A 24,853-nucleotide genomic window follows, 5' to 3' on the forward strand; every position below is an offset into this window, starting at 1 on the left:
AGCTGTAATTCTTCCCACGATCTGAAAGAAGCAATACGTTTTTCTCAAAAGGCATCTCTTAGATGGAATCTTGGCACCTCTTAGGCACACAGGATCCGGTGGCATGGGGGAAGGGTGGAGGTTCAGGCATTTTCTTTTCCTGCTTCTCTTTCTTTTCCATTTTGTCTGTCAAAAACTCTGTGTGTGTGTGTGTGTGTGTGTGTGTAGTGATGTGAGGAACTAAAAAACTATCAGGTGACAGTTAAATGCACTTAGTTCTCTTATTGTCAAGTTGTGAGGGTCTTGTATAAATATGAAATTTCTACTTTTTTTGTTGTTGTTCCCGATCAAATTAATAACTATTCAGTCAATAGTTATAGTTTCTCAGCAATTGTTAAGGAACTGCTGTTTGGTTTCTTCTCTGCTGGTGGCCTCAGATACTGGAAGAAGGTATAGGTTTAATGTTGTCCAAAGGAAACCACCAAAAAAAATAAAACACTTGCCCACTGAGTCAATTTTGACTCATAGCAACCCCATGTGTGCAGAGTAAAACTGCTCCATAGAACTTTCAAGGCTATGACCTTTTTCCAAGGCACCTCTGGATGGGTTTGAACTGCCAACCTTTTGGTTAAACCCAAAACCCATTGCCATAGAGTTGATTCCGTCTCATAGCAGAGTAGAACTGTCCCATAGAGTTTCCAAGAAGCAGCTGGTGGGTTCAAACTGCTGACCTTTTGTTTAGCAGCTGTAGCTCTTCACCCTGACCCACCAGGGTTTCTACCTTTTTGTTTAGTAGAGTGCTTAATATTGTGTCACCCAGGGACTAAGCAAACCACAGTCTTCTCAAAATGCACTGACAGCCCTTCCAGATGTTGAGATACTAGCCATGAGACTCTTGAACACAAGTCCCTCTCTCTTCTGTGAAGCAAAGAGCTTACTCTGCTACCTAAAGAGGAAGCAATTTTTTATATTCCAGTGTAGATATGACTTGATCTTCCTGCAGATTGATATATGGCACATGCCATGGTAAGGACTTAGAAAGGCCTCAAAGGTCTGAAGTTTGGTTCATTTTGGTGATGAACTTGACATAGAAGTTGAGTGTTTGAAATGTTTAAATCCATGGGCATACTAACTATATAGTCTAGGTCACCTCATTTGCAACCAAGATTGTACGTGGAGAAGAAAGAATATTTCACATGAGTTTGCTTTCCATAGAATCTAGAGGGTAACACAGGGAAGAAGTCAACCTTGAGGCCAAATTAGATTATCATCTTTAAGGTCAGGACTAAAATGTCTTACTCATCTTTATGAACCCTCAAATTATTGCATAGCAAAGGCATGCAGGTATTTGTTGAACAAATTGTAATAAAAAAGGGTTGCTATTTGCCTTTGGGATTTTAAAACAGAAAGGCTAAAAGACTCAGCAAGAACTACACAGGAATGAAGGCTCCTGAATAAGCCATTCTCAACCTGTGAGGACTGCATGACAGTCAGTTTCTGGTCAAATTCAGTTCTCTCATAGGGATGACTTCAGATTTCACATTATTATTATTACTACTATTATTATTATCCCATTGATGGTAAAAGCAGCAGTTGCCACTTTTCAGCAGCGAATATATACCAGACGCTGAGTTAGGTCATTTAGGTACATTATTGCTAAACTTTACACTAACCCAGAAAGGTAGGACTTAATATTTCCATTTTACAGTTGCAGAAACTGAGGTTCAAACTGCCAAAGGTTGGAGGATCCTGCCTGCACTAACGGCAGGGATTTCTTCACTGTCAGGCCATGGTAAAACAATCTCTAGTTGTCCACTTTTATCACTTCAGTTTGCTGAAATTTTGATCAGAGGAGAGACATAGAAATGGTTTTGGGAACCATTCAAGAGATTCGATGCTTTGAAGAAAGGTTTTTGAACAAGAAAACAGAAATTAAAAAATCTCTTCTCTCAAGCCAACTTGGATGTTTTATATAATGAAAGAATTGTTCCGGTTTTGGAACTATTCATAGTTTCAGCTGAACGCATCATCTCAAACCCTCCAAGTTATCACTGGGCAGTTATTATTTGCCCTGCACGATGCTATGTATTGTGAGGCAGTACACACAGTGGGTATGAAAAAGGGTCCCAATCCTTAAGGAATTTACAGTCTAGTTGGAAAGAAAAGACAGATACACAGTAAGCCAATTTAGAACATTTGCGCGCTATAAAGACCATATGAATCTTGACAATAAGGGTTCTGGCCAAAGTGAAGTCAGAGCCAGCTTGGACATAAAACTGGAAACAGACCTTGAAGGACCTCTGGCTGGTGCAGACTGGGGAATAAAGGCCCTCTAGGGGGATCGCTCCCCATCAGGGTGTGTAGGTGGGGTGAAGAACAGTGCGAAGTACAATAATTTAATATTCTTCTGGGCATCCTTCTGGGAATCAAAGTGCAATACTTATAACCAGGACCTTTGGGCCAGACCCTGACTTAGTTCCCAGACTTGGCCAGAGCCCCAGGCCTGCCCCTTCCCTGGTTTTCCCTCTGTTTCTTCCTCAGTAAATAAGAATCCCACTGCTTCCTCCTCTGTCAGCCAGAGTGAAAGGGAGGAGGCAGTTATTGACTTTTCTGAAAGCTGGTTGGGACAAGGCATCAGGTGTCTTTCCACTTGTCAGGTGATGAGGGAGAAGCCCTGGGACTTGAGGAATGCACCTCTTGATCCTGAGAAAGTGGTGTGTCCCTTCCTGGGAAGCACTTGATGCCTCTCTCTCACTCTTCTCTCGGTCCCAGTCAGTAAAATCACGTCTAATAGCCACCCTACACTCTCCAAAGAATATACTGTCATTTTCCAAAGAACTTCACTCTTTTCTCTCCTTTCTGGTCATACCCATGACCTCTCTGGGTTCTACCGACTTGCCCCCAAGCCAGAACTAACAATACCAGCAGCTGCCCTCATTTTAGTAAGTTTTCTGTGGCGCGTGGTCCTTTCTGGGCCACAGAACCCACTGTCTTCCCCCGCTAGGACCTGTCAGGAGAGGTAGGTAGTGCGTAGTCATCATACTAAGTTAGGCTTCCTGGGCCGCCAAATAGAGCTTTTATTTCTTTCCCGAATCTGGATGAAAATCAGTCATGCAACCATGACCTTCACTCTGGGACATAAATCCAGTTGTCTCTGAGTCCCAGAATGGGGGCTTTCCCACACATCACTCAGGGCCCCTTCCCAGATTTTCCCCTATGCTGTCTATTGGCTGTGTCTATTTGTGAATTTTCTGAACATTTCAAAAGGGGATGACTCAGGCATATTCTCTTGGGGGATTCAGTCCAGTCAGTCACAATTTGACTGTGAACCCAAGAACTTTTTAGCGATGTGTGGATATTACTGAAACTGTTTCCCCACACTCACATGCACTCATGTGAAGAAGAAATTTGAGATTATTCATAGCAATTAGCAAACTAATTCAAATTGTGTGGGGGGGGAACTTTTTCTAAATATTCATTGGGAATACAATCTACAGTAGCCCTTCAACTACTGTCTTTCAATGAATGTACCATCCCAGCACAGTGGGGACCAGAAAGGTATATGGCCCCCTGACACTTGGAACCATTCCGTAAGACCATGTAAGCTGTTAATAAAGAGCCCGAGGACATAAACATGCAGGTCCAAAATAAGTTGTGACTCGGATCTGGATGAACACTTGAGGAGCAGCAGTATTGTGAGTCTGAGCTATAGAAGGCTCTTGACAGTGTTACAAATAGTCCCATCCCAACACCTGTGTGTTGAAAGCTAGAAACTTCATAAGAAAAGAAAAGACTCCTGTGGAGTCTGTATCTCTAATGAGATGTCATGCTCCTTAATGGTAACCAGAGCCTGTGCCCGCCCCTGTGCCCAGTGCTTAACAGGCACAGTCAACAACTGCCCTGGGAAGGAGGCATCATTATTTCCATGTAACAGGTGGGGAAACTGAGGCTTCAAGAGATGAAGCCATTTGCCCCAGCTCACCTAGCTTTGAATTCAGCTCTTCTCTGACTCCAGAGCCCACTTCTCTTGACTGTCTCCTTCATTGCTAGGCCCTTTGAGCATTCTTTATATTGAAGTTGTTTTCCTGTAAAAATTAATTATTGAAAAGGTTTTGCACCTTCCAGCAGCCCAGGCACCACAGATTTTATCAAGGAAGAGGAGGCCAAACCTGGGGAGACTGACAGTCAGCCCAGAAATGCAGAGCCCAGGAGTGTCTGGGGATCGAAGCAGACAGCAACTGCAGCTGCCAGTGAAGGCGTCGGCTCTCAGGGGAGCAGGTAAGGAAGGACTCGTGGTTGACACGCCTTGGTCCTCAGAGAGGAGGCCCGACTGGAGCTGTTACCTGGTGAATTCTTTATCGTTTTTACAAACATGTGCTTTTACGTGAAGGATACTGTACCTTAGAATAAAACACATAAAAATGTTTAAAAGCAAACTATTTGATCTACTTTTCTTCTTCAAGAAAGGCTGGCAGGCCATTTGTCTTGGTTTTTCGTTCCTGAGGCTCAATACTTCATAATGTTTTTTTCTCAAACAATAAGGATATAAATCCAATGCATTTAGTTCAGGCCATGTTTGATGTTGGTATCTTATTAAAAAAAAAAAAAACGCATTGCTGTCAAGTTGATTTCAACTCATAGTGACCCTGTAGGACAGAGTAGAACTGCCCCATAGAGCTTCCAAGGAGTGCCTGGTAGATTCGAACTGCTAACCTTTTGATTAGCATCTGAACTCTTAACTACTACGCCACCGGGGTTTCCTGGTATCCTCTAATTTCCATCAATATTCATAGTTCGGCTCTAAATTCCTACTGTATACAAGGTTTGCCTATGTTCTGGCCTGCGTTGCTCAGTCTCTTTGCTTAGTTTTCTGATCTCTGGTGCCCAAACTGTTTTCCTGGATTTTGCATCAATTGCCTGATCTGACTTTCAGCTCCTAAACTTTGAAGACCTTCCTTGTGTCTTATGGATCTTTAACCTTGTACTATTTCCACAATGCTGTGACAGGAAACAGAAAAATGATAGCTGGTGTTGAAACAAATGTTAACATTACATACTATACATCTGAAAGAAATTGCTTTTATAAAAAGTAGATTAAAATAAACCAAACAAAAGCAAAAACTAAACTCATTGCCATTGAGTCGATTCTGACTCATTGTGACCCCATAAGAGAGAGTAGAACTGCTCCATAGGGTTTCCAAGGCTATAAGTCTTTATGCAAGCAGAGGGCCACATCTTCCTCCCACCGAGCCACTGGTGGATTTGAACCACAAACCTTTAGGTTAGCAGTTGAGCATTTTAACCACTGCACCACCAGGGCTCCTTAGACTAAGTGCGATTTGAAACTTTGACTCCGTATTTTAAGATACCTTTTTCTCCTGTACACATGACCTGATCTGATCATAAATAATCTGGATGAAATTTTCAAATCCAATAAATATTATCTTCTCATATGGTAAAAAAAAAAAGAGAGGTGGATTAGTGGGAAAAGAAAAAAAATTTATTTTTCTCTTCCATCACTCCATAAGCATAACTATGCACAGCTTTGAGTAGACACCCCTGGTGTGGCCTCCAGAGAGGACATTTGGGTGGTGGGAGGTGGGGAGGAGGTGGAGAAGCAGTCTGCAGCTCTGGGGAAGGTCTCACCTGGCCACAGTTCTCACCCGCCACCCAGAGAGGAAGATGGATGCCTGTGGTTGGCAGAGATCTTCTCCCCTCTCATCTAGGGCAGATGTGGAGTCAAGATCTTAGTTGGTAAGAACCACCATCAAATGAATATATGTTTTATTTCAAAAACACTGGTCTGGTGGATACCTCTTTTTTCTAAGTTTCAGTCTTGAACGTTCCTCCTAAGACCCAATCCATGCTGCTCTGCTAACCATGTTACCCTGTCCTGTAGTGGCAGGAAGGAAGGAGGAAGAGACCCTGTGGAGTTCCCTTTAGGACTCAAGGAAAGTGACGCTTCACAGCCAGCCTGGCCACAGACTTGTTCATCCCCCTTAGGGAAACCACTGAGTGTCACATTTCCTTGCTACCAAATGAACACAGTAGCTTTTACTTTAAAATGAGGTGTATACAGTAGTGGATGCATATGTAGTAAAACATGATAGAGTTTTGGTTGGCTTGGAATTAGGGGCAATTAGAGCATATATAAATCTGTACTAACTAGACATCCACAATGGCCCCAGTTGTCTAATGCCTCCTGTCAGGAAGAATATGAGCCCTGACTTCAGCTCTAATTCCAGTTCTTCCTCCTCCCAGTGGTAGAAGCTTGGGTGGTCAAGTAGCCACTCTTAAAATAAGGATAATGATATCCACCTCATTGCATTGTTATATTAGATGAAATAATGTACTGTCTGGAAACACTGGTGGCGTAGTAGTTAAGTGCTACATCTGCTAACCAAAGGGTTGGCTGTTCAAATCTGCCAGGAGCTCCTTGGAAACTCTATGGGGCAGTTCTACTCTGTCCTGTAGGGTTGCTATGAGCCAGAATTGACTTGACGGCACTGGGTAGTGTACTATCTAGCACCCGACACAGAGATTCCTGTAGTGGACTCTCAACTATTGTTAGTTTCTCTCCTGCCACCTCCCCAACAGCCCTCGAGGAACCCTCACATATAATTTGAAATGTGAGGGTCCTCATACATGAGATGTTCGTGAACTCACAGGGTTCATCTAATCCTCCATCTTCACCCAGAAGATGTCTTCCATTTCCCTGGGATCCACTGAAGATTTGTCCAAATTCCTATCATCTCCAGGGCTCCTTATATTCCCCAATTATTTCCTCACCTATCTGTTTCGTTCCTTTTCTCACATTTGAAAGTGGTTCCCATAAAGTGGAGTAGGAGCCAGCTATTTGAATCATGTCAGTGGGAGAAGAGTTGCAGCAAGTATGACAGAGAGGTAATATATAGAAAGCTCTTACAAATCAATAAAAAAAACACAAATATCTAATAGAAAAATGGAAAAGGGGGATAACAGACAATTTTACCTAAGAAGAAATACAGGTGGCTAATATACATTGGGGAAAAAATATCAACCTCCCTAAGTAATAAATGTCAGTTTACATGAGATACCACTTTTGTCCTACTGAATTGGCTAAGGTTTTAAAAATAATATTCAATACTTTAGTGCCAATACTGGTACTGAAAATAATAGCTAACATTTCCTGGGCACCAGTGTATCAAATGCTATGCCAGGTGCTTAACATGGGTGGTCAGCAACACGATTATGAGAAAGATGCTTTCATGTCTTACTAGTAGGGTAATTTGGTACAAGCTGTCTGGGAAGAAATTTGGTGACATGGGTCAAGAGCCTTTATTAAGCTCATGCCTTTTGACCTAGCAATTCCACTTCCAGGAATCTATTCTAAGAAAATAAGACATGTAGTTCAAGATTGTCTGAGCAAGGATATTTATCACAGTGCAATTTATAACAGCAAAAAAGCCTTAAAACAACCTAAATGCCCAACAATAGGGGAAGAGTTAAATAAATTATGATACATTCATTTATTGTTCCCTTATACTACAATTATTATCTTGTTCTTTAAGAACAATGGAAAGAGATAATGCTCACAATAAAATGTTTAGGGAAAGAAAGCTGTATGTACACAAATATCCCAATTTTTAAAAGAACTGTATCTCTAGATAAGGGTGATTACAACCCTTATCTCTAGATAGGAGCCCTGATGGCATTGTGGTTAACCACTCAGCTGCTAACCAAAAGGTCAGCAGCTTGAATCCACCAGCCACTCCTTGGAAATCCTATGGGGCAGTTCTACTCTGTCCTATAGGGTTGCTGTGAGTCGGAATCGACACAACAGCAATGGGTATCTCTAGATAAGAGGCCCAGTACAAAGGCCTTCAGGGAACCAGCAGGTATGGCAGGTGGAAATATACAACAGAGGCTGTGAGGCCTGTGGTAAACCCCAATGTCTTAGTCATCTAGTACTGCTATAACAGAAATAACATGAGTGGATGACTTTAACAAACAAAATTTATTCTCTCACAGTGGGGAGGCTAGAAACCCGAATTCAGGGCACCCATTCTCCAGAAGTCTTTCTCTTTCTGTTTTGGGGTTCTGGGGGAAGGTCGTAGTCATTAATCTTCCCCTGATCTAGGATATTCTCGGAGCAGGGACCCCAGGTCCAATGAACACGCTCCACTTCTGGTGCTTCTTTTTTGGTGGCATGAAGTCTCATCTCTCTGCTTGATTCTCTCTCCTTTTATCTCTTGTAAGATAAAAGGAGATATAGACCAAACGCCAGGGAAACTCCCGTTACATTGGATCAGGGCTGTGACCTGAGTAAGGGTGTTGTATCCCACCCTAATCCTCTTTAACATAGCTTAATCTTGCCTCATTTACCACAGGCAGAGATCAGGATTTACAATATATAGGAAAATTACATCAGATCACAAAATGGAGGACAACCACACAATACTGGGAATTATGGCCTAGCCAAGCTGACACGTATTTGGGGGGTGAGGGGGGGCACAATTCAATCCATGATACCCAGCATACATATTCCACCTAAAGGCATTTAATTTATTTTTAATTCATGTTTAAATGCTGAGCCAAATCGCAATTGCAGGATGAACATAGCCCAGGGGTCTTGAGTTTGCAACCCACCCCTGAATTCCAAAACAGTAACAATGGTCACCTGAGTTTTGAATTAGGGGTGATTTTTATATTCTTCTTTATTCTCATCTCTATCTTCTAAAATTTCTACAATGAGCATAGACTACTTTTGTGATCAAAGAAAAGAAAATTAGGAATGTAGGGAATTATTGGTCAAGCACATGAAGGTGTTCAGACCAAAGGCATAGTCTTGGAGCAGATGGCGGCTTGCTCCACTTCATCTCTGCCCTTAGTTCCCCTGGCAGTGGCAGACTCTCCAGTCACAGCAGGAGCCCCGGCAGGGCCTCGGAGAGGCATTCAGCAGCATCTGTAGGGCCTGGAGTATGAATAACATATCCCTGGCATACCGAATTGGGTGTTTATTCCCAGCCCTAGAGCTAGTGAAATCTGCTCCCTATTTGATAGATGCAAGAAATAGGGTTAGAATAGCATAAATATAGAATGGCAGTCTGCCACCTTTACGGGAAACACACACACACACACACACACACACACGCCATGAAGGCTCTGATGGAATGTTTAAGGAGGAAGACAGTCATAGTGAGAAGGAGGGGTGGAGATATGTGACCAGGGGTGTTTTGGGATCTGCAGGAGCTGCAGCACTTAGCCTGAGCCTTCTCCTGCCCCAGAGGCCAGTGTCACTGGGTGACAGTTCAGTGGCTTCCATAAAGTGAGCATCTGGTCCCTGTTAAGTTTCCAGTTTCTGTTTTTCTGAAGCTGCTCTAGCTGATTCTTTTGCCTGTTAGATGTCTCCACCTTTCCTGGGCAGAAGTTTGGACTAAATTGACTTGGAGGGAGGGGACAGCTCCCCGCCACCCAGTGGGTTGTGCGTGTTCAGGAGACAGCCTTCAGGAGGTCCAGCCTCCAGCAGTGTTGGCTTATCTTTGAGACCTGTCATCAAATTCAAAATGAAAAGTAATCAACCAGAGCCTTCACTTCGGATTCCTCCATTCCATTGTTTTTTTCCTCAAAAAATAGGAGAACTCAGCTGGTCGTATAGAAGCATTGGTTCCTCAAAATAATGGATCAGCCCTGTCCAGGGTGGGCACAGTAGCTTCCCTCGTATACATTCACAGCCAGGCGCTCACAGCTTTCTTGAATTGCTGATATATCTCTTACTGTGGTTTATAAAACCCATGAGGGGCCTGATAGGAGAGCTTAACTGATTTCTAGAAGAGCTGATGAGTATAGATTTGCACTGTGTCGCTGAGAGTCCCATACAGTTAACAAAAAAAGAGGCTTACAGAGTATTAGGACATTAGAGAATTGTGCGGGTGCTCCGCTATGAGGTGCCTCAATTAAAGTGAGTCAGTATTGACTCGGACCTTTGCTGAGCCTTATGCTCCAAAGATTTTCATTTCACCAGCCTGAGCCATTCTCACACAGATCTTCCCAGACCCCGTGGAGTCCTGTCCACTCTACAGAGCAAACCACTTTAGAAGCAGAATGATAAAGGATAGCAGAGCCTCATCAGATCCCACAGAATAGCAGAGAGAGGAGTAAATGGGGAAGGCAGATGTCAGGAGGGAATAAAGGTAAGTGGAATCAGAGAAGAGGAAGGACTTTCAGTGTTTTATCCACATCGAGAGGATAAAAAAGACCCTCGACAACACACACACATCACAATTTATAAAGTGGATTCTGGTTTTCTCAAGGAAATTGGACATTCAGTCAGTTTTATAAGTGATAACCCAGGGTAGTGGTTAAGAACACAAGCTGTAGTATGAGGCAGGCTTAGGTACAAACCTTCACTCCATCACTTACCAGAAATATGATCTTGTGGAATTTACGTGACCTCCTGAAGCCTTGGTCCCCTCAATTATAATGTGGTATGGTAATGGTACCTGTTTCATAGCATTGTGAGGCCAAAATGTATGGACGTAATGCCATTAGCATGATCTCCGACCCACTCAGTGTAAGCCATCAGTAAATGAGTTTATGCATTATTTTTTTTAAGGGCAAGTTTTGAACAAGTAGTTTTAACAATGGAAATTCCTACCCACTTCAGCACTTTTCCTCCTCTCTCTATAGCTACTCATACTTAAATTCCACGGGGGTAGGATGTAGTCTGTTGTAGCCAGAGTTTACAAATTGACTAGGAGCTAGTGACAAGGAAGGAGCCCTGGTGGCACAGGGCTGAAGAGCTATGGCTGCCAACCAAAACATTGGGAGTTTGAATCCACCAGCTGCTCCTTGGAAACCCTATGGGGCAGTTCTTTTCTGTCCTATAGGGTCACTGTGAGTTGGAATCAGCTTGAGAGCAATGGGTTAGTGACAAAAAAGAGATATGATTTCATGAGAAATTTATAGTTTTTATTTTCAGTAAATGGTAACTATAAACAAAATCATTCATGTCTGTGGGCGTTGGGTTCAATAACCTTCTTCCTGGACTAATGGTGCCTGGCTACCGCTACTGACTGCTCTGGCTGGGATTACAACAGAGGACCCCCAACAGAGTGGGAGAAAAATGTAGACCAAAAGATCAAATTCACAAAAAAAGACCAGACTTACTGGTCTGACAGAGACAAGAGGAACCCCTGAGTCTATGGCCACCAGACACTCTGCTAACTCAGAACTGAAGCCACTCCCGAAGTTCACCTTTCAGCCAAAGATTAGACAGACCTATAAAACAAACAACGCACCTAATGAACGTGCTTCTTAGATCAATCAAGTATACAAGACCAAATGGGTAACACTTGACCAAAAACAAAGACGAGAACGTGAGACAGGACAGGAAAACTGGACTAACAGAACTGGGGAACCCAGGGTGTAAAGGGAAAGGGGGGGAGTGCTGACACAATGCGGGAATTGCAACCAATGTCACGAAACAATTTGTGTATACATTATTGAATGAGAAACTAATTTGCTCTGTAAACTTTCACCTAAAGCACAATTTAAAAAAATAATAATAACCTTCTTCCCAACCTCCCAAGATAGATTGTACTTTTCTTAAGCTTTTATAAAGCTGTGTAGGCAGCAGCGGTGTCATAAATGTATGTTGAATGAATTTGGATGAGAAAGCCCCTGGTGGTTTTTGTAGAAGTCATTCCTGGAGTACTCAATTTTTCTCTCCTGGAATGAAAACCAGTATTTAGTGAGAGGTTTACCCAGCACCAGCCCTTGGGCTTGACCAGTCTTACTGAGGCTTGCATAGGAAGAATCTGTATCCTCAAGGTCACCCAAGCTTCCCTAGAACCAGCCTAAGCTCCACAAGTATACAAAGGAGAATTTAGAAGCGGTAAAAATGAAGCAAACTGTACTGAGCCTCCTCTTGTACCTCTAGCCATTTTGGCAATGCATAGTTTCTTTTCCAGGGCTTGTTTGTTATCTTAAGGGACTCTCACACTTTCACCCACAGGCATCTATAATAGAATGATAAATTTGTCTTTCCTCAATGCAGATCCAGTAGTTCAGCAAGAAGGCCCAGTGTGGGCAAGTGACACTAAGCTGAAGAGGTCAACTCGAGACAGAAGAAACTTAGTCCCATCCTCACAGCTGATGACAACAGCTGAGAACACCTCTGAGAGAACCAACAAAGGAGACAGGAGTGCTCTTTCCCAGAGTGAGCCACATTCAGCTCTATCCCAGGGCTTCCAAGGAACAAATAGTCCTCAAGTATTGAGCGAGTTCTTGGGGCCACCAGTCACATCCACCACCACCGGAGAGTCAAGAAGGGCCCCATTTAGGTTCAGAGATGAAGATTTTTATTCCATTTTATCATTAAACACTGGGGGAGAAAATGATGACACTGAAGAGGAAACCCACTTAGAGGAAGAACTTCTTTTGGTTGGTATGCACCCACCTCGTTCTCCTTCCAATCGTAAGAGAAGTAGATTTCTTGGGACATTGGCTGCTCAGTCCAAAAATAAAACTTTTGAAGGAAACCCTGGAAGGTACAGAGCTAATTCTTTAAGAAGTGAGCTTAGTTATGGCTCATTAAGACTAAACAATGCAGTGCAGCCAGTGACAGAGCAACCTTCTGATGGGCAAAGGATGTTCCAAGACCCTGGGTTTCTTGAAGGGGAGTCTGCTAAAGAGACTAACAGTGGTGACAGTGAATTTGAGAAAAATGCCTTTCATTTATGGGACACCAAGTCTGAACCCAGACAAGACGATGGTCTCAATGTTGAAAATGTACCTAATGATTGTACTTCTATGGCGGATAGGCCTGGTACCCGTGATTATGAAAGGGACTGGCAAGACTATTTAAACAGTTCTAGAAATTCTTTTGACTGCTTTCTTTCTAGCAGACCAACAGCTCCGAGATCATCAATGGATTCATCTTATAATGCTCCAGGATCATTAATGCATTCTGCTCTGAGAGATGGTATTTCTGTAGACTTGTCAACGTCATCTTCTTCAGTTCACAGTTCAGGCTCAGAGGGGAACTCAAGATTTAATATTCGTCGACCACTGTCCCCCATTAGAAGCAGGAATCCATTTGCCCGTGCTGAAAACCACAGTGACTTTCCAGTAAACAGTGCATATGAATTTGATGTCGGGGTAGTAGAAGATAATACCTTAAGAAGCCAACCTCAGGGGACTCCATTATATTCAGAAGATCTCTTACTAAATCCTCAAGGTGGTATGTCCTCAGTGGATTCTTCCACCTCCTCTCTATCAGGAATGAACTTACAAGGCCAGTTTCACATGCCTGGGCCCCTGCAAGAAAATATACCTTTTACTTTCTTTGCAGTGTCTGATTTCCCAAATCAAAATGCTACTGGGAACACAATAGCAGCCTCCAGTTTCCCAGATGAAAAGGAAGCTATTAAGATAAAGGCAATAAATAAAGCAGACCCTGAGAAACTCAAGAAATTGCAAGAAAGGTGAGGAATTTTCATAATTATGTGAAATATATATATAAACATATTTGTAAATATATATTTGTGAATAATTATATGAATATATATGTATTCCGTTTTTGCCAATGCTCAAATAAACAGTGCTTTCATTAGAGGGTCAAGGGAGTTTTAAATCATGAATAGGCCCTATGTGACATTCTAATGATTGCTTGTTTTGAGAAAACAATCTCCACTTTCTTGCTCTTAAAATACATATATAAGCAAAGTTCGGTGTTCCTGCTCTGATTGCTTGTTTTGAGAAAACAATCTCCACTTTCTTGCTCTTAAAATACGTATATAAGCAAAGTTCGGTGTTCCTGCTCAATTTCTTAAGTACGCCCAAAATGTTTTTTTCTTTAATGCCATAACTTGAAGAAAGACAAGTTTGCAGGTAACAGGGTTTCTGACTACTGCATACAGGTAGCTCTTCTCACCAGCAATTAAGAACCAAGAGTTTTTACGAAAAGGTTGCTAAATCCCCAGAGAATGAAGCATTCAGCACTTGAAGTTCACAGCTCTCCCCCATGGGACTTAGCACAAATCCAACCAACAGTTCTAGAATTTGAACCTTCCAAACCTAAAGGCCAATCCCAAACCGTTACCATAGTTACCTCGGTTCTCTGAAGGGCTGTGCCAGGGTAACCACTCCTTCCGCTTTCTGTGCTTTTTCTCATACATCAGAGGAGAAATAAGATCTTTTTTTTTTTCTTTTTCTAATTTGCCCTTTTCTTTGATCTTTCTTGTGAGATGATTTTGGGATACTTCACAGCTACGAAATCTGATACTTTTTTAAGCCCTCATTAAACAGCACGTCAGGGTGCTGCCATTTCATTTTTGATAGGTGTTTACCATGCCCACATCTTGGCTTTACCGGATCTGGGAACTGATTCTTTGAATGTGAGCTCTCTCTAGGTATGTTAGTATGGCGTCCTTGGACTGTTAATTATCATATTGATATTCATTTGTACATGAGAAAATTCCATAGCAACGAATTAGAAATGTAAGGAGGAGGAAAAAAGATACATAAGAATGCATACTCCTATTTATCCTTTATTCAACTGTAATAATGAAGTAACGTTCTGGTTAGCAGCACTTTTTTTTTTTTTCCTCATATTAAATGAGCTACCAGAAGACCAACCCGTGGTTAAGAGCCAAGAGGCCTCACCCCTACCCCTCCTCACCTACTCAATAATACAGCCTCAGACCCACTTGTCAGGAGTCTACATTTCTACCATTCCAAAGCGATGCCTAAAAAATAATTAAAAATATATATATATATCCACTTCTAGGCATGGTAATACATTAAAAATAGCTATTATTTGTGTACTTCTTAGTTTACCAGATACTCTCTTTTTTCTGTAAATAATCAAATTTATGTTCTTCTTATTGTTTCAAAAATACTCATTCTAGGAAATAGTAAAAATATCAACTTAAAAGAAAAATCACCTATAACCCCACATCCAGAGATAAACATTGTTAAAAACCTTGTTCCCAGTCTTTTTTCTTTGCATATAAATGCAATTTTTAGCAAGCAGTGACACATATTGGGGAGCCCTGGTGGCACAGTGGTTAAGCACTATGGCTGCTAACCAAAAGGTCGACAGTGTGAATCCCCCAGCAGCTCCTTGGAAACCCTATGGGGCAGTTCCACTCTGTCCTATTCAGAACCGATGCAACCGCAATGGGTTTGGTTTTTTTATTTGGCGCATATTGTTTTATAATAGGCTTTATTTTAGTATTTCAAGTCCATTTTTCAATGTCACTTACATTCTTATAAAATTTTTTCTTGATTAACTACTTTAGTATGAAATATACCATACATACAAGTAAGTATATAGCACATGTATATACTTACACCTTGATTGTTGTTGTTAATTATTACTTGCTGTCAAGTCGATTCTGATTCATGGCAACCCCACGTGTGCAGAGTAAGATTTCAAGGCCGTGACCTTTTGGAGGCAGATCATCAGGCCAGTCTTCCAAGGCACCTCTGGGTGGGTTTGAACCGCCAACCTTTCGGCTAGCAGTCCAGTGCTGAAAGGTTTTCGCCACTCATAGACTTCATGTACCCTTTAAAGAATTAAAAAAAAAAAAAAATTAGACACCCCTATTCCCACCCTCTAGGTTAATAGAACATTTTTGGCAGCTGGAGCCCTCGTGAACCGCCCAAACACTCATCTCCACACCACCAACTCTCTCCCCGCCCCTCCCCCAGGAGATCATCCCTGTATTTCGTGTATCATTTCTCTTTTTTGTTTTGTTGTGTTTTGGGGTTTGTTTTTTTTTTGCCTTGTGGTTTTACTGTATGTACCTGTATTTTTTCACAAATAGCATGCCCACGTAAATAGCTTGCCCACACATATAACAGGAAGCAGAGCGCGCTTATATAAATAGCGGGGGAGCGGGGCGTGGGGAGCTGTGCAGTTGGCAAAAGATGTATAGTCCATGTTATTTGTGTAAAAAAAGGTGTATATATGTGTTCCTAAACAATATATTGTGTAGTTTTATGTGTTAACTCTGTAGACATAGTAGCATACCTCCCTCGTCTTCTCTGACTTCCTTTTCCCCTTAAACAGCGTTAGTGAGATGCATCCTTGTTGATCTCCCCAGCTTTAGTTGATTCACACGTACCATTGCAAAGTCTTCCATTATATGAATATACTACAATTCAGCCATTGTAGTTGTTGTTTACAGTTTACTGTAAACAGCGTTGCATGAACATTCTCATAGATGCCTCCTGGTGCACATGAGCAAGAGTTTTGCACAATATTTATCTAGAAGGGGAATTGCCAGGTGGCGGGTAGCATATTGCACTAAATGCCAATTTATTGTCCCATGGTAATGGATAATACTGTACATCCTTGCTAACGCTTGTATTGATAGGCTTTTCCGAATTTTTTTGCCAGTCTGGTGGGAGTAAAATGATATTTTATTGTGGTTTTGGTTTACATTTTCATGACTATTCACGAGGTTAGCATCTTTTAAATGTCAAATTTTTGTTTTATAATCAACTTTATGTTCTTACTGCTTCTTTTTCAGTAGAATATTTATGTTTTTGGCTAATTGTTCTTTTAAAATATTTTTCTTATTTATTTTAGGAGTTCTTTATATATTCTGGGGCCCTTAGTAGCACAGTGGTTAAGAGCCCAGCTGCTAACCAAAAGGTCGACAGTTCGAATCCACCAGCTACTCCTCGGAACCTCTGTGGGGCAGTTCTACCCTGTCCTACAGGGTCACTATGAGTTGTAATCGTAATCAGTGGCAACTGGTTGGATTTAGTTTTATGTATTCTGGCTAGCAATGTAATCCTTTGACAGTTATGTGTTAAAAATACTGTCCCAATTTGTAGTTTGTCTTTTCTTTCTTTAAAATGTCTTTTGATGAAAATAAATTCTTGAGTTTAACATAGTCAAATGCATCAATCTTCTTCTTTATGGACTGTGATTTGTATATTGTCTTGATTAAGAAATCCTTTCCTAACCTGAGGTCATTACGATAGTCTTCATATTTTCTTCTAAAATCTCTAGTTTTACATTGCACGAGTTGTACTTAATTTGAAGTGGATTTGGACTTAAGTAAGAAGTGATTTTTAAAACGTGGTATAAAGCAAGATTCATTTTTTCCCCCTTATGAGTACTATAATGGGAAATTGTCCCAGGATCTTTCCCCACTGATCTACAGGGCCACCTCTGTCACATATAACATGCCTATAAATGTGTAGGCCTGTCACACGGCTCCCTATTTTATTCCATTGGTCTTATTGTCTTTCCTTAATCCAGTACCACACCATCTTAATGTCTGCAGTTTTATGTCTTTATAACTGATGATGCAAAGCCTCCCTCTCAGCTTTGTTCTTCTTTGAGAGTCCATGACTATGCATTTAAGAAACAGTTTTGGGGATTTTTATAGGAACTGCATTGACTCTATAGATAATTTGGGGACACACTGACATCTTCGAGATATTGAGTCTTTCTTCCGTAAATATGGCACACCTCCCCATTTATTATTTACGTCTTCTTTAATGCCTTTGAAAGTCATTTTGTGATTTTCTTTATAAAAGTCTTGCACATGTTTTGTTTGGTTTATTGCTATGGAGCACAGTTCTACTCACACCCAAATGAGGTTGCCGTGAGTTGGAATCAATTTGACGGCAACTAGGGGTTTTGTTGTTGTTTTTACCCCTAGGTACTTATTTTATTTGTTGTTTGTTATTGAAAACAGTATTTTAAATTGTAATTTTAACTGTTTGTTGCTGGTGTATGGAATTGCAGTCGACTATATATTTTGTCTATATCCTTGCTAAACGTTCTTTTTAATTCTAATATTTTGTCTGTAAATTATTTGGGGTTTGCTATGTAGAAAATTATTTCAACTGTGAATAATAAGTTTAGTGTCTTCCTTTTCAAATTACTTTTGATTCTTATCTTACAGTGTTACACACTTTTTTTTTTAAGGACTGCTTACTTTATATTGACTGTTATCTTGTAATTTGATTAGTCTCCCTTCTGAGCAAATCCACAATTAATTAACTAGAATACCTTCTTAAATGTGAAATTGCTGATGAAAGGAAACATAGATTTTTAAGGCTTTTGATGTATATTGTCAAATTGCTCTTCAGGGAATTTTACATATTCGGAATCTCACCACCATTTTCAATGCTGAAAATAGTGCTTAAATATTCAGAATATACATAATGAAAAACTCCATAGTTCTGTTCCTTTTCATTGAGCTTCCCTTTCTTGGCAAGAAAGTCACTTAAGAACCTGAGTATGTACTCCTATAACTAGAGCAATGTCCGTTTCTTCTTCTCCTTTGATTTTAGTCTCCAGCCAGTTTCCTTTCCTTGACCAGGCAATCTCCCGCCCCAGGAGGATTCTAAAGAAAAACAGCAAGAACAAAAAAACCTAGCCATTGTATATAACCTTGTCAAAGTCTTCTTGAAAATTTCCTTACATGACGACCAACCAGCTGTTCTTTGTCCACCATTTATTAGACACGAATATGTTTGCGTTCATTTTCATTAAGTCTATCTTCATCCAATTCCAGCAGCTTACATTCTGGAATATCGACATAATTTGTTGGCAAGTGTGTGTTACTGGTGAGCTCATGTCCAGGTTTGTTGGTTCATCATTCATCCAAACTGACACCTACCTGGTGGCCTGGGTGGTGCAAACGGTTGCTAAGCAAAAGGCTGGCATTCAAGTCCTCCCAGAGGCACCTGGGAAGAAAGGTCTGGCAATCTACTTCTGAAAAATCAGCCATTGAAAACCCCATGGAGCACAGTTATACCCTGACACACGTGGGGTTGCCTCGAATCAGAACTGACTCAATAGCAACTGGTTTTGTTTCTGTTTTTCAATGTGAAAATATTTTACCAGACATTGGATGCACGTTAAAGTTTGAAAACAGGCTTACCATCACTATTGCATCCGGTCTGCCTACAACCCTGTGAAGTTGGTAGTAGCAGGGTTATTATCATCATTACCTTTATTTTACAGATGAGGATAGTAACTCATCTTAAGTAAGTTTATGTAACCTGTCCATGGTCACACAATTCACAAGTCTCAGGGGCAAGCTCCTAACCTAGGACCCCTGACCACATATCCCATGTGCTCACCAATATACCAGCTTCCTCACGGTGGATATGACAGGGAGACCCGATTCTCTCCGTAGCCCTTTCCGCACCTCTTGGGTGATCATAACAGCACATCTGGTTCTCCTAGTCAGCCCATTACCCAACCAAACCCGTTGTCAAGTCAATTCCAACTCATAGCAACCCTATAGGGCATTGTAGAATTGCCCCCATAGGGCTTCCAAGGAGTGGCTGGTGGATTCGAACTGCTGTCCTTTTAGTTGGCAGCCTGCGCTCTTAACCACTGCACCACGAGTCAGCCCATAAGTATCAGTAACTACAAAGGGGCCTGAAATAAGAATTATTGCATCTATTATCAATAACCAGACTGGGAAGAATTTTCGGTGGGGTTAGAGGGAGAGGCAGGTGAGCCTGGGAAGCCCTGGTGGGCAGAGGGTTAGGGGATTATTCTCTCATCTTTCCCTCGCTAACACCCTGGGAATGGATATTTGTGGAAATTGCAAACATGTAGACGCCTGGTCACGAGGGCTTGTCTTCCGTTTAGTCTCCTGGAGGAGGACTCCGAGGAGGAAGGAGACTTGTGTCGCATCTGTCAGATAGCCGGGGGTTCCCTCACGAACCCCCTTCTGAAGCCTTGTGGCTGTGTGGGAAGCCTGCAGTTTGTTCATCAAGACTGCCTGAAAAAGTGGCTGCAAGTGAAAATAACATCAGGTAGGTGGGGAAGGAAGAGCGGCAAACGTGCAACGACATATAATTAATATGAGACACCACAGTGTAGGGCACAGAGCCTTGTCAACAGCTTAATGTCCCCCCACCCCCAGCAGAAACTCAGGGAAATGTGGCAAAGCCCAGTGTTTCTGCTTACAGCCTTGATAGTCAGCGTGTCTAAATGCTTTCTTTAAATTACAAGAGGAAAATGATTCTTCTTTTGCAAGTCTGAGAGAAGAATCTGGAACCTTATGCTCTTGAATCCTACCCTGCTTGAGGCCCAAGCAGAAATCCTAAGATTGCCTCCCAGAGAACGGAAATAGAAGAAATGGGTCAGTAGCTGAGCCTCAGAGAGCACACAGCAGCCATGCCCAGCTAGCAGACACCTGGCAAAAATAATTCAGTGCCCATCATGAGAAACCCCAGAACACACACAGTTCTGCTGCCTTCTTATATGGGGAGGGGAGGGGACCACCTCAGAAACTGAGCAAAGCTGCCTTTTTGCAGTCGGGATAGGAAACGAGAGCTGGTCTCATTTTCTAAAGCCATTTTCAATAGAGATTTCCACGCGCTGGTTTTGTCAGCTCTCTTTAACAGATCATATAACTGGGTGTGACACCCCTTCTCAACTCCCTGCAGACGTTATAACTTAAATATAGCCACATCAGTAGGTCTGCTGTAGTTTTCTTGGCAAAGAACAGGAGGTTTCTTTAAGACATGCTTCTAGAAATGAGAGCAACTTTAACAAAAAAACATGAGCCATCCAGGCAAAGAGCAACTGGATGAGAAAATAGCTGCTCTCTTTTTCCGACACGCCTCTTGGAAAACTTTTACTGCATAGCCAGACCCTGTTTCTCTCCTCTTCCATGTTCTCCTCTTTGGTTATCACTGTTCCAGGCTGTCTAGGAGACCCAGAGCTTTGCCCGGTCCCCATGGAGGGTTGCCATGCCCCTCACCAAGACGGCATGCCATTTAAGCAGAGGAATGAGCATGTGGAGGTAATTGTATTAATTGCCTCATCCCCAAAGCTCTTTTTCCACGAACATACGCACCTTCCCTAGCATGAGAATGTAATTCCATTGCCCAAGATGCTTAAATGTACGGTCACGAGCCAAGCAAGGCACTCAGTCCTTCAGAGAGCAAAGAAACCAGTGGGCTTTGGTTGCTAATGACTCTGCCGTACAATGCTTTATCTTAGTAGAAATTTGGGCCAAGTAAGCATTTTTTTAAGCATCTAGCACAGAAAAAGTACTCGAGAAATGTGTGATGAAAGTGTTGCTAAATGCTTGTAAATGCCAATGCTAGTATGGGTATGTTTAGCAGGATTAGACTGGAAGACACACGGGACATTCAGTAGCCAAAAGCATTACAGAATAATACTTTAAAAAAGAAAATCAAACAAAATACAAAGGATCACTATTTAGCCTTGTCCTTTGAAAGGTCTCTCTTATTTACTATATCTTTATATCCTCAGCAGAGAAAGATAGAACTGGGCTATAAAACTGCACAAGCCCTATTTTTTTTTACAGATAAATGTAGTAACTAATTAGTCCTCTATTTTCTAACCCATAAAATAAACACCAGTACATCACTAGCCAAAATGCAGCAACTACACTTGAGAAAATAGTATACGGTAGAGTGTTTATGTGGACATATGGCCACGATTCTGTACCTTCCACATTTGCATTGAGAAATAGGGTTAAGTGGAGAAAAAAAAATGCTGATGTAGAACGCACGTTTTAAAACACACACACATCATAAAACCAAAACCAAACCTGTTGCCATCAAGTCAGTTCTGACTCATAGTGACCCTATAGGACAGAGTAGAACTGCTCCACAGAGCTTCCAAGGAGTGCCTGGTGGATTCAAACTGCCAACCTTTTGGTTAGTAGCCATAACTCTTAACCGCTATGCCACCAGGGTTTCCCACACACACAAACAACCCAGCAACAAAGGAAGCTTTCTCATGTTCCTTTTCCCAAATGAGTCTGAGCTCAGCTTAGTCCTGGCCCTGGGTCCTGTTATAACTAGTATATACTCCTGGCCGCTGGCTTCCTCACTTTTCTCAGGTGGGAATGTCACCTGGGCAGAGAAATAAAGGCAGATTTTTAGGCTGCAGGTTGAAGATACCTTCTTGCATCCGTTTGGTCCTCACTGATTTATTTCCTTGGACCTGCGTTTGGTCCTCACTGATTTATTCCCTTGGACCTGTGTTAGGTCTGCAAAAAAAAAATAGCATGAGCCCAATGTTCACTCTTTTTGCAAACATCTATGTTATAGACTTAGCCTCCACATAGCAATTCCAGTTTTATGAGCCATTATGTTTATATTTAAATAGAAAGCAAGACCTGTTATTTAAAAGTCATGGAAATTTCACTTATATGAAGTTTGCATAATAATAAAAATGATTACAAAGGACATTTTTCAGATCTCAGACTCAAGGTCATTTTCCACAGAACGTGGAAGGCTTGAAAATGAAAGTCACTGGCACTCAGAATTCATAACACACATGAGTTTGCTTTCAAAATATCACCTGTCTAAAATGCCAACACAAACAAACCCAGGGTTATATGTAACATATAATTCTTTATCTAATTTAAGGAGCGGATCTAGGTGCCGTGAAAACGTGTGAAATGTGTAAGCAAGGCCTGCTGGTCGATCTGGAGGACTTTAACATGAGCGAGTTCTACCAGAAACACCAGCAATCCCGGGTAAGAAACACTCCCACCCACTCAGCGTCCTCGGCTGGCAAGATGTGCCAGGCAGGAACAAACTCACTTTACCTGGTTTCCTGCATGTAGACGACCTTGTGTGGTGTGAGTCTCAGAAAGTCCGTTTAGCTTACTTCTTTGACAAGGTCTGCCACTAAATTAGAATTTGGAAGAGTTGGAAAGTCTTGGTCGTCCTGGATTGAGGTCGTCTTGCTCTCAGGGGCAAAAGTAGGCAGCTGCAGTGGCTGACTGGACACACAGAACTAGCAAAAAGTTAGCAAGTTCCACGACAAAATTTGCTGAAGTAATTTAAGTTTGAGAAGCCCTGATGGCACAATGGTTAAAGTGCTCGGCTGCTAACAAAAGGTTATAGGTTCAAACCTACCAGTGGCTCCGTGGGAGAAAAGACCTGGAGATCTGCTGCCATGAAGATTACAGCCTGGGAAACCCTATAGGGCCGTTCTACTCTATCATATAGGATCGCTGTGAGTCTGAATCTCGACTCAATGGCACACAACAACAACGAGTTAAGTTTAATGACAGCAAGAGCAAAACAAGTCAGGTTCTTGGGGATGGTTCCCAATTTAAATATCAAGTAACTCTGGGATAATGAGGAACTGCTTTACTCAAGGTTAATAAACACGATGAAGTACCTACCAGTACCATTTGCTGTCGAGTTGACTCCAACTCATGAGGACCCCACACGTGTCAGATTAGAACTGTGCTCTATAGGGTTGTCAATGGCTGATTTTTCCAAAGTAAATCACAGGTCTTTATTCCGAGGCACCTCTGGGTGGACTCTAACCTTCAGAGACCTTTCAGTTACCAGACAACCTTGTTAACTGTTTGCCTACTGTGTACATTTTAACACCTAGTGAATTATCTAACTCTTCTGGGGCATTTGGATTGTAGTTCTAATATTGTGAAAAAGTTAACCTCAGGTGGAGTGTGATCTATTCCCAGGATAATAGTTAATCACCCAATTCTTAGGCAGTCTTCCACATAGAAGTGCACTGTGCCATACAGAAGCCATGGGCCACTGAGCACTTGAAATGTGACTACAGCCTACTGAGATGTGCTGTGTGAAATACACATCAAATTTCTAAGGCTAAGAACAAAAAATCAAAGAAAAATATAACATTAATATTTTTATATTTTTGAAATGATAATGTTTTGGATATATTGGCTTAAAGAAAATATGTCATTAAAGTTAATTTTACCTGTTTTTTTTTTACTTTTTTTTAATGTGGCTACTAGACATTTTCAGATCCCAGACGTGGCTGGCATTTGTGGCTCACGTTACATTTCCATTGGACGGCGTTGGCCGAGAAGATGCCTTGCACATCATGAGCAGTCAATAAATATTTTTCAAATAAGAATTGCCCATCATTACCCTTATAATTTAGGACTGACTTTCTATAACGTGATTGGAAAAAATGATTAATGGTCACGACTGTAAAGCGCACGATTTTAAAACTATAAAATCATTGTTAACAATCAAAATGTCACTTCAACTCTCAGAGCATTAGCTGTATCCAGGCCTTTTTTTTTTTTTTTCTTGTAAAAAGCAAAGCTGAGTCAAAATGGTCTCTGTGATTCTGGGCAATTCTGCAGTTTCCTTTTTTAAAACCCCAAGGCTGCTAGACATAGAGCCAAAAAAATTGATAAGAAACGAGAAGATTTGAACAGCTCAATTAGCAAGCTTAGTATAACGGACATAATGCTGTACCAACATTGCAGAACTGCAGAAATTAGGCTTCAGGAGATTGGCAGGAAAAAAAAAAAAAAAAAAAAACCCAGAGGATTTCCTGAGAAGTAAATGCAGTATTTTGAGTCCATCTGTTTTTGAGACCTGAGGGTCTCTCCTTGCTCGGTCATATCCCCCAGACACTGAGAGCTGAGAAGAGAAACAGAACAACTCACATCCTTGGACCCTGAGAATGTTGGAGTCAAAATACTGAAAGGAACCAGGCCTTGTGAGCATCTGAGGTCAGCGTGCCAGCCAGCGTGCAGACACGGTCCCTGTGGTCATCTCAAACACAGGTTATTTCAGGAAATGGAACGTGTCAGGCTTCCTGAGAAGAACATGTCCAGATGAGGACAGGTTACCAGAATAGTGTGCACACATCATGCACACATCACAAGTACTGCCAGTCCAGGGCGATGCCTTGTCTAGTGAAGGTTTCCTTTGGTCTCAAGCATTTCCATATCGTTCTGTTGCTGCCAAGCTGCTGCTACCATATACTATTCCTTTATCAGTGATATTTATAGTATTGGGCCACCAACAGCAAATTTTTCCAGTTGTACTGCAATCTCTGCACTCACAAAGCCAGAGGCAACCTGGCCCACTGAAAAGCACACCAACTTTGAATAAGATCTGA

At 41.6% G+C, this 24,853-nt stretch overlaps 1 protein-coding gene across 1 annotated transcript in view; it reads left to right on the top strand.

Annotated features, from left to right (window-relative positions):
• The window catches only part of MARCHF10 (membrane associated ring-CH-type finger 10), a 93,157-nt gene that overhangs the window by 52,106 nt on the left and 16,198 nt on the right, over positions 1–24,853 (top strand). Inside the window, 4 exon segments of the mRNA XM_064270958.1 lie at positions 4,108–4,257; positions 12,017–13,445; positions 19,598–19,764; positions 22,363–22,472. Of these exon segments, the coding sequence (XP_064127028.1) occupies positions 4,108–4,257; positions 12,017–13,445; positions 19,598–19,764; positions 22,363–22,472 (1,856 nt within the window).

This window comes from Loxodonta africana, chromosome 18 (assembly GCF_030014295.1).
Source record: "Loxodonta africana isolate mLoxAfr1 chromosome 18, mLoxAfr1.hap2, whole genome shotgun sequence".
Taxonomy (NCBI): domain Eukaryota; kingdom Metazoa; phylum Chordata; class Mammalia; order Proboscidea; family Elephantidae; genus Loxodonta; species Loxodonta africana.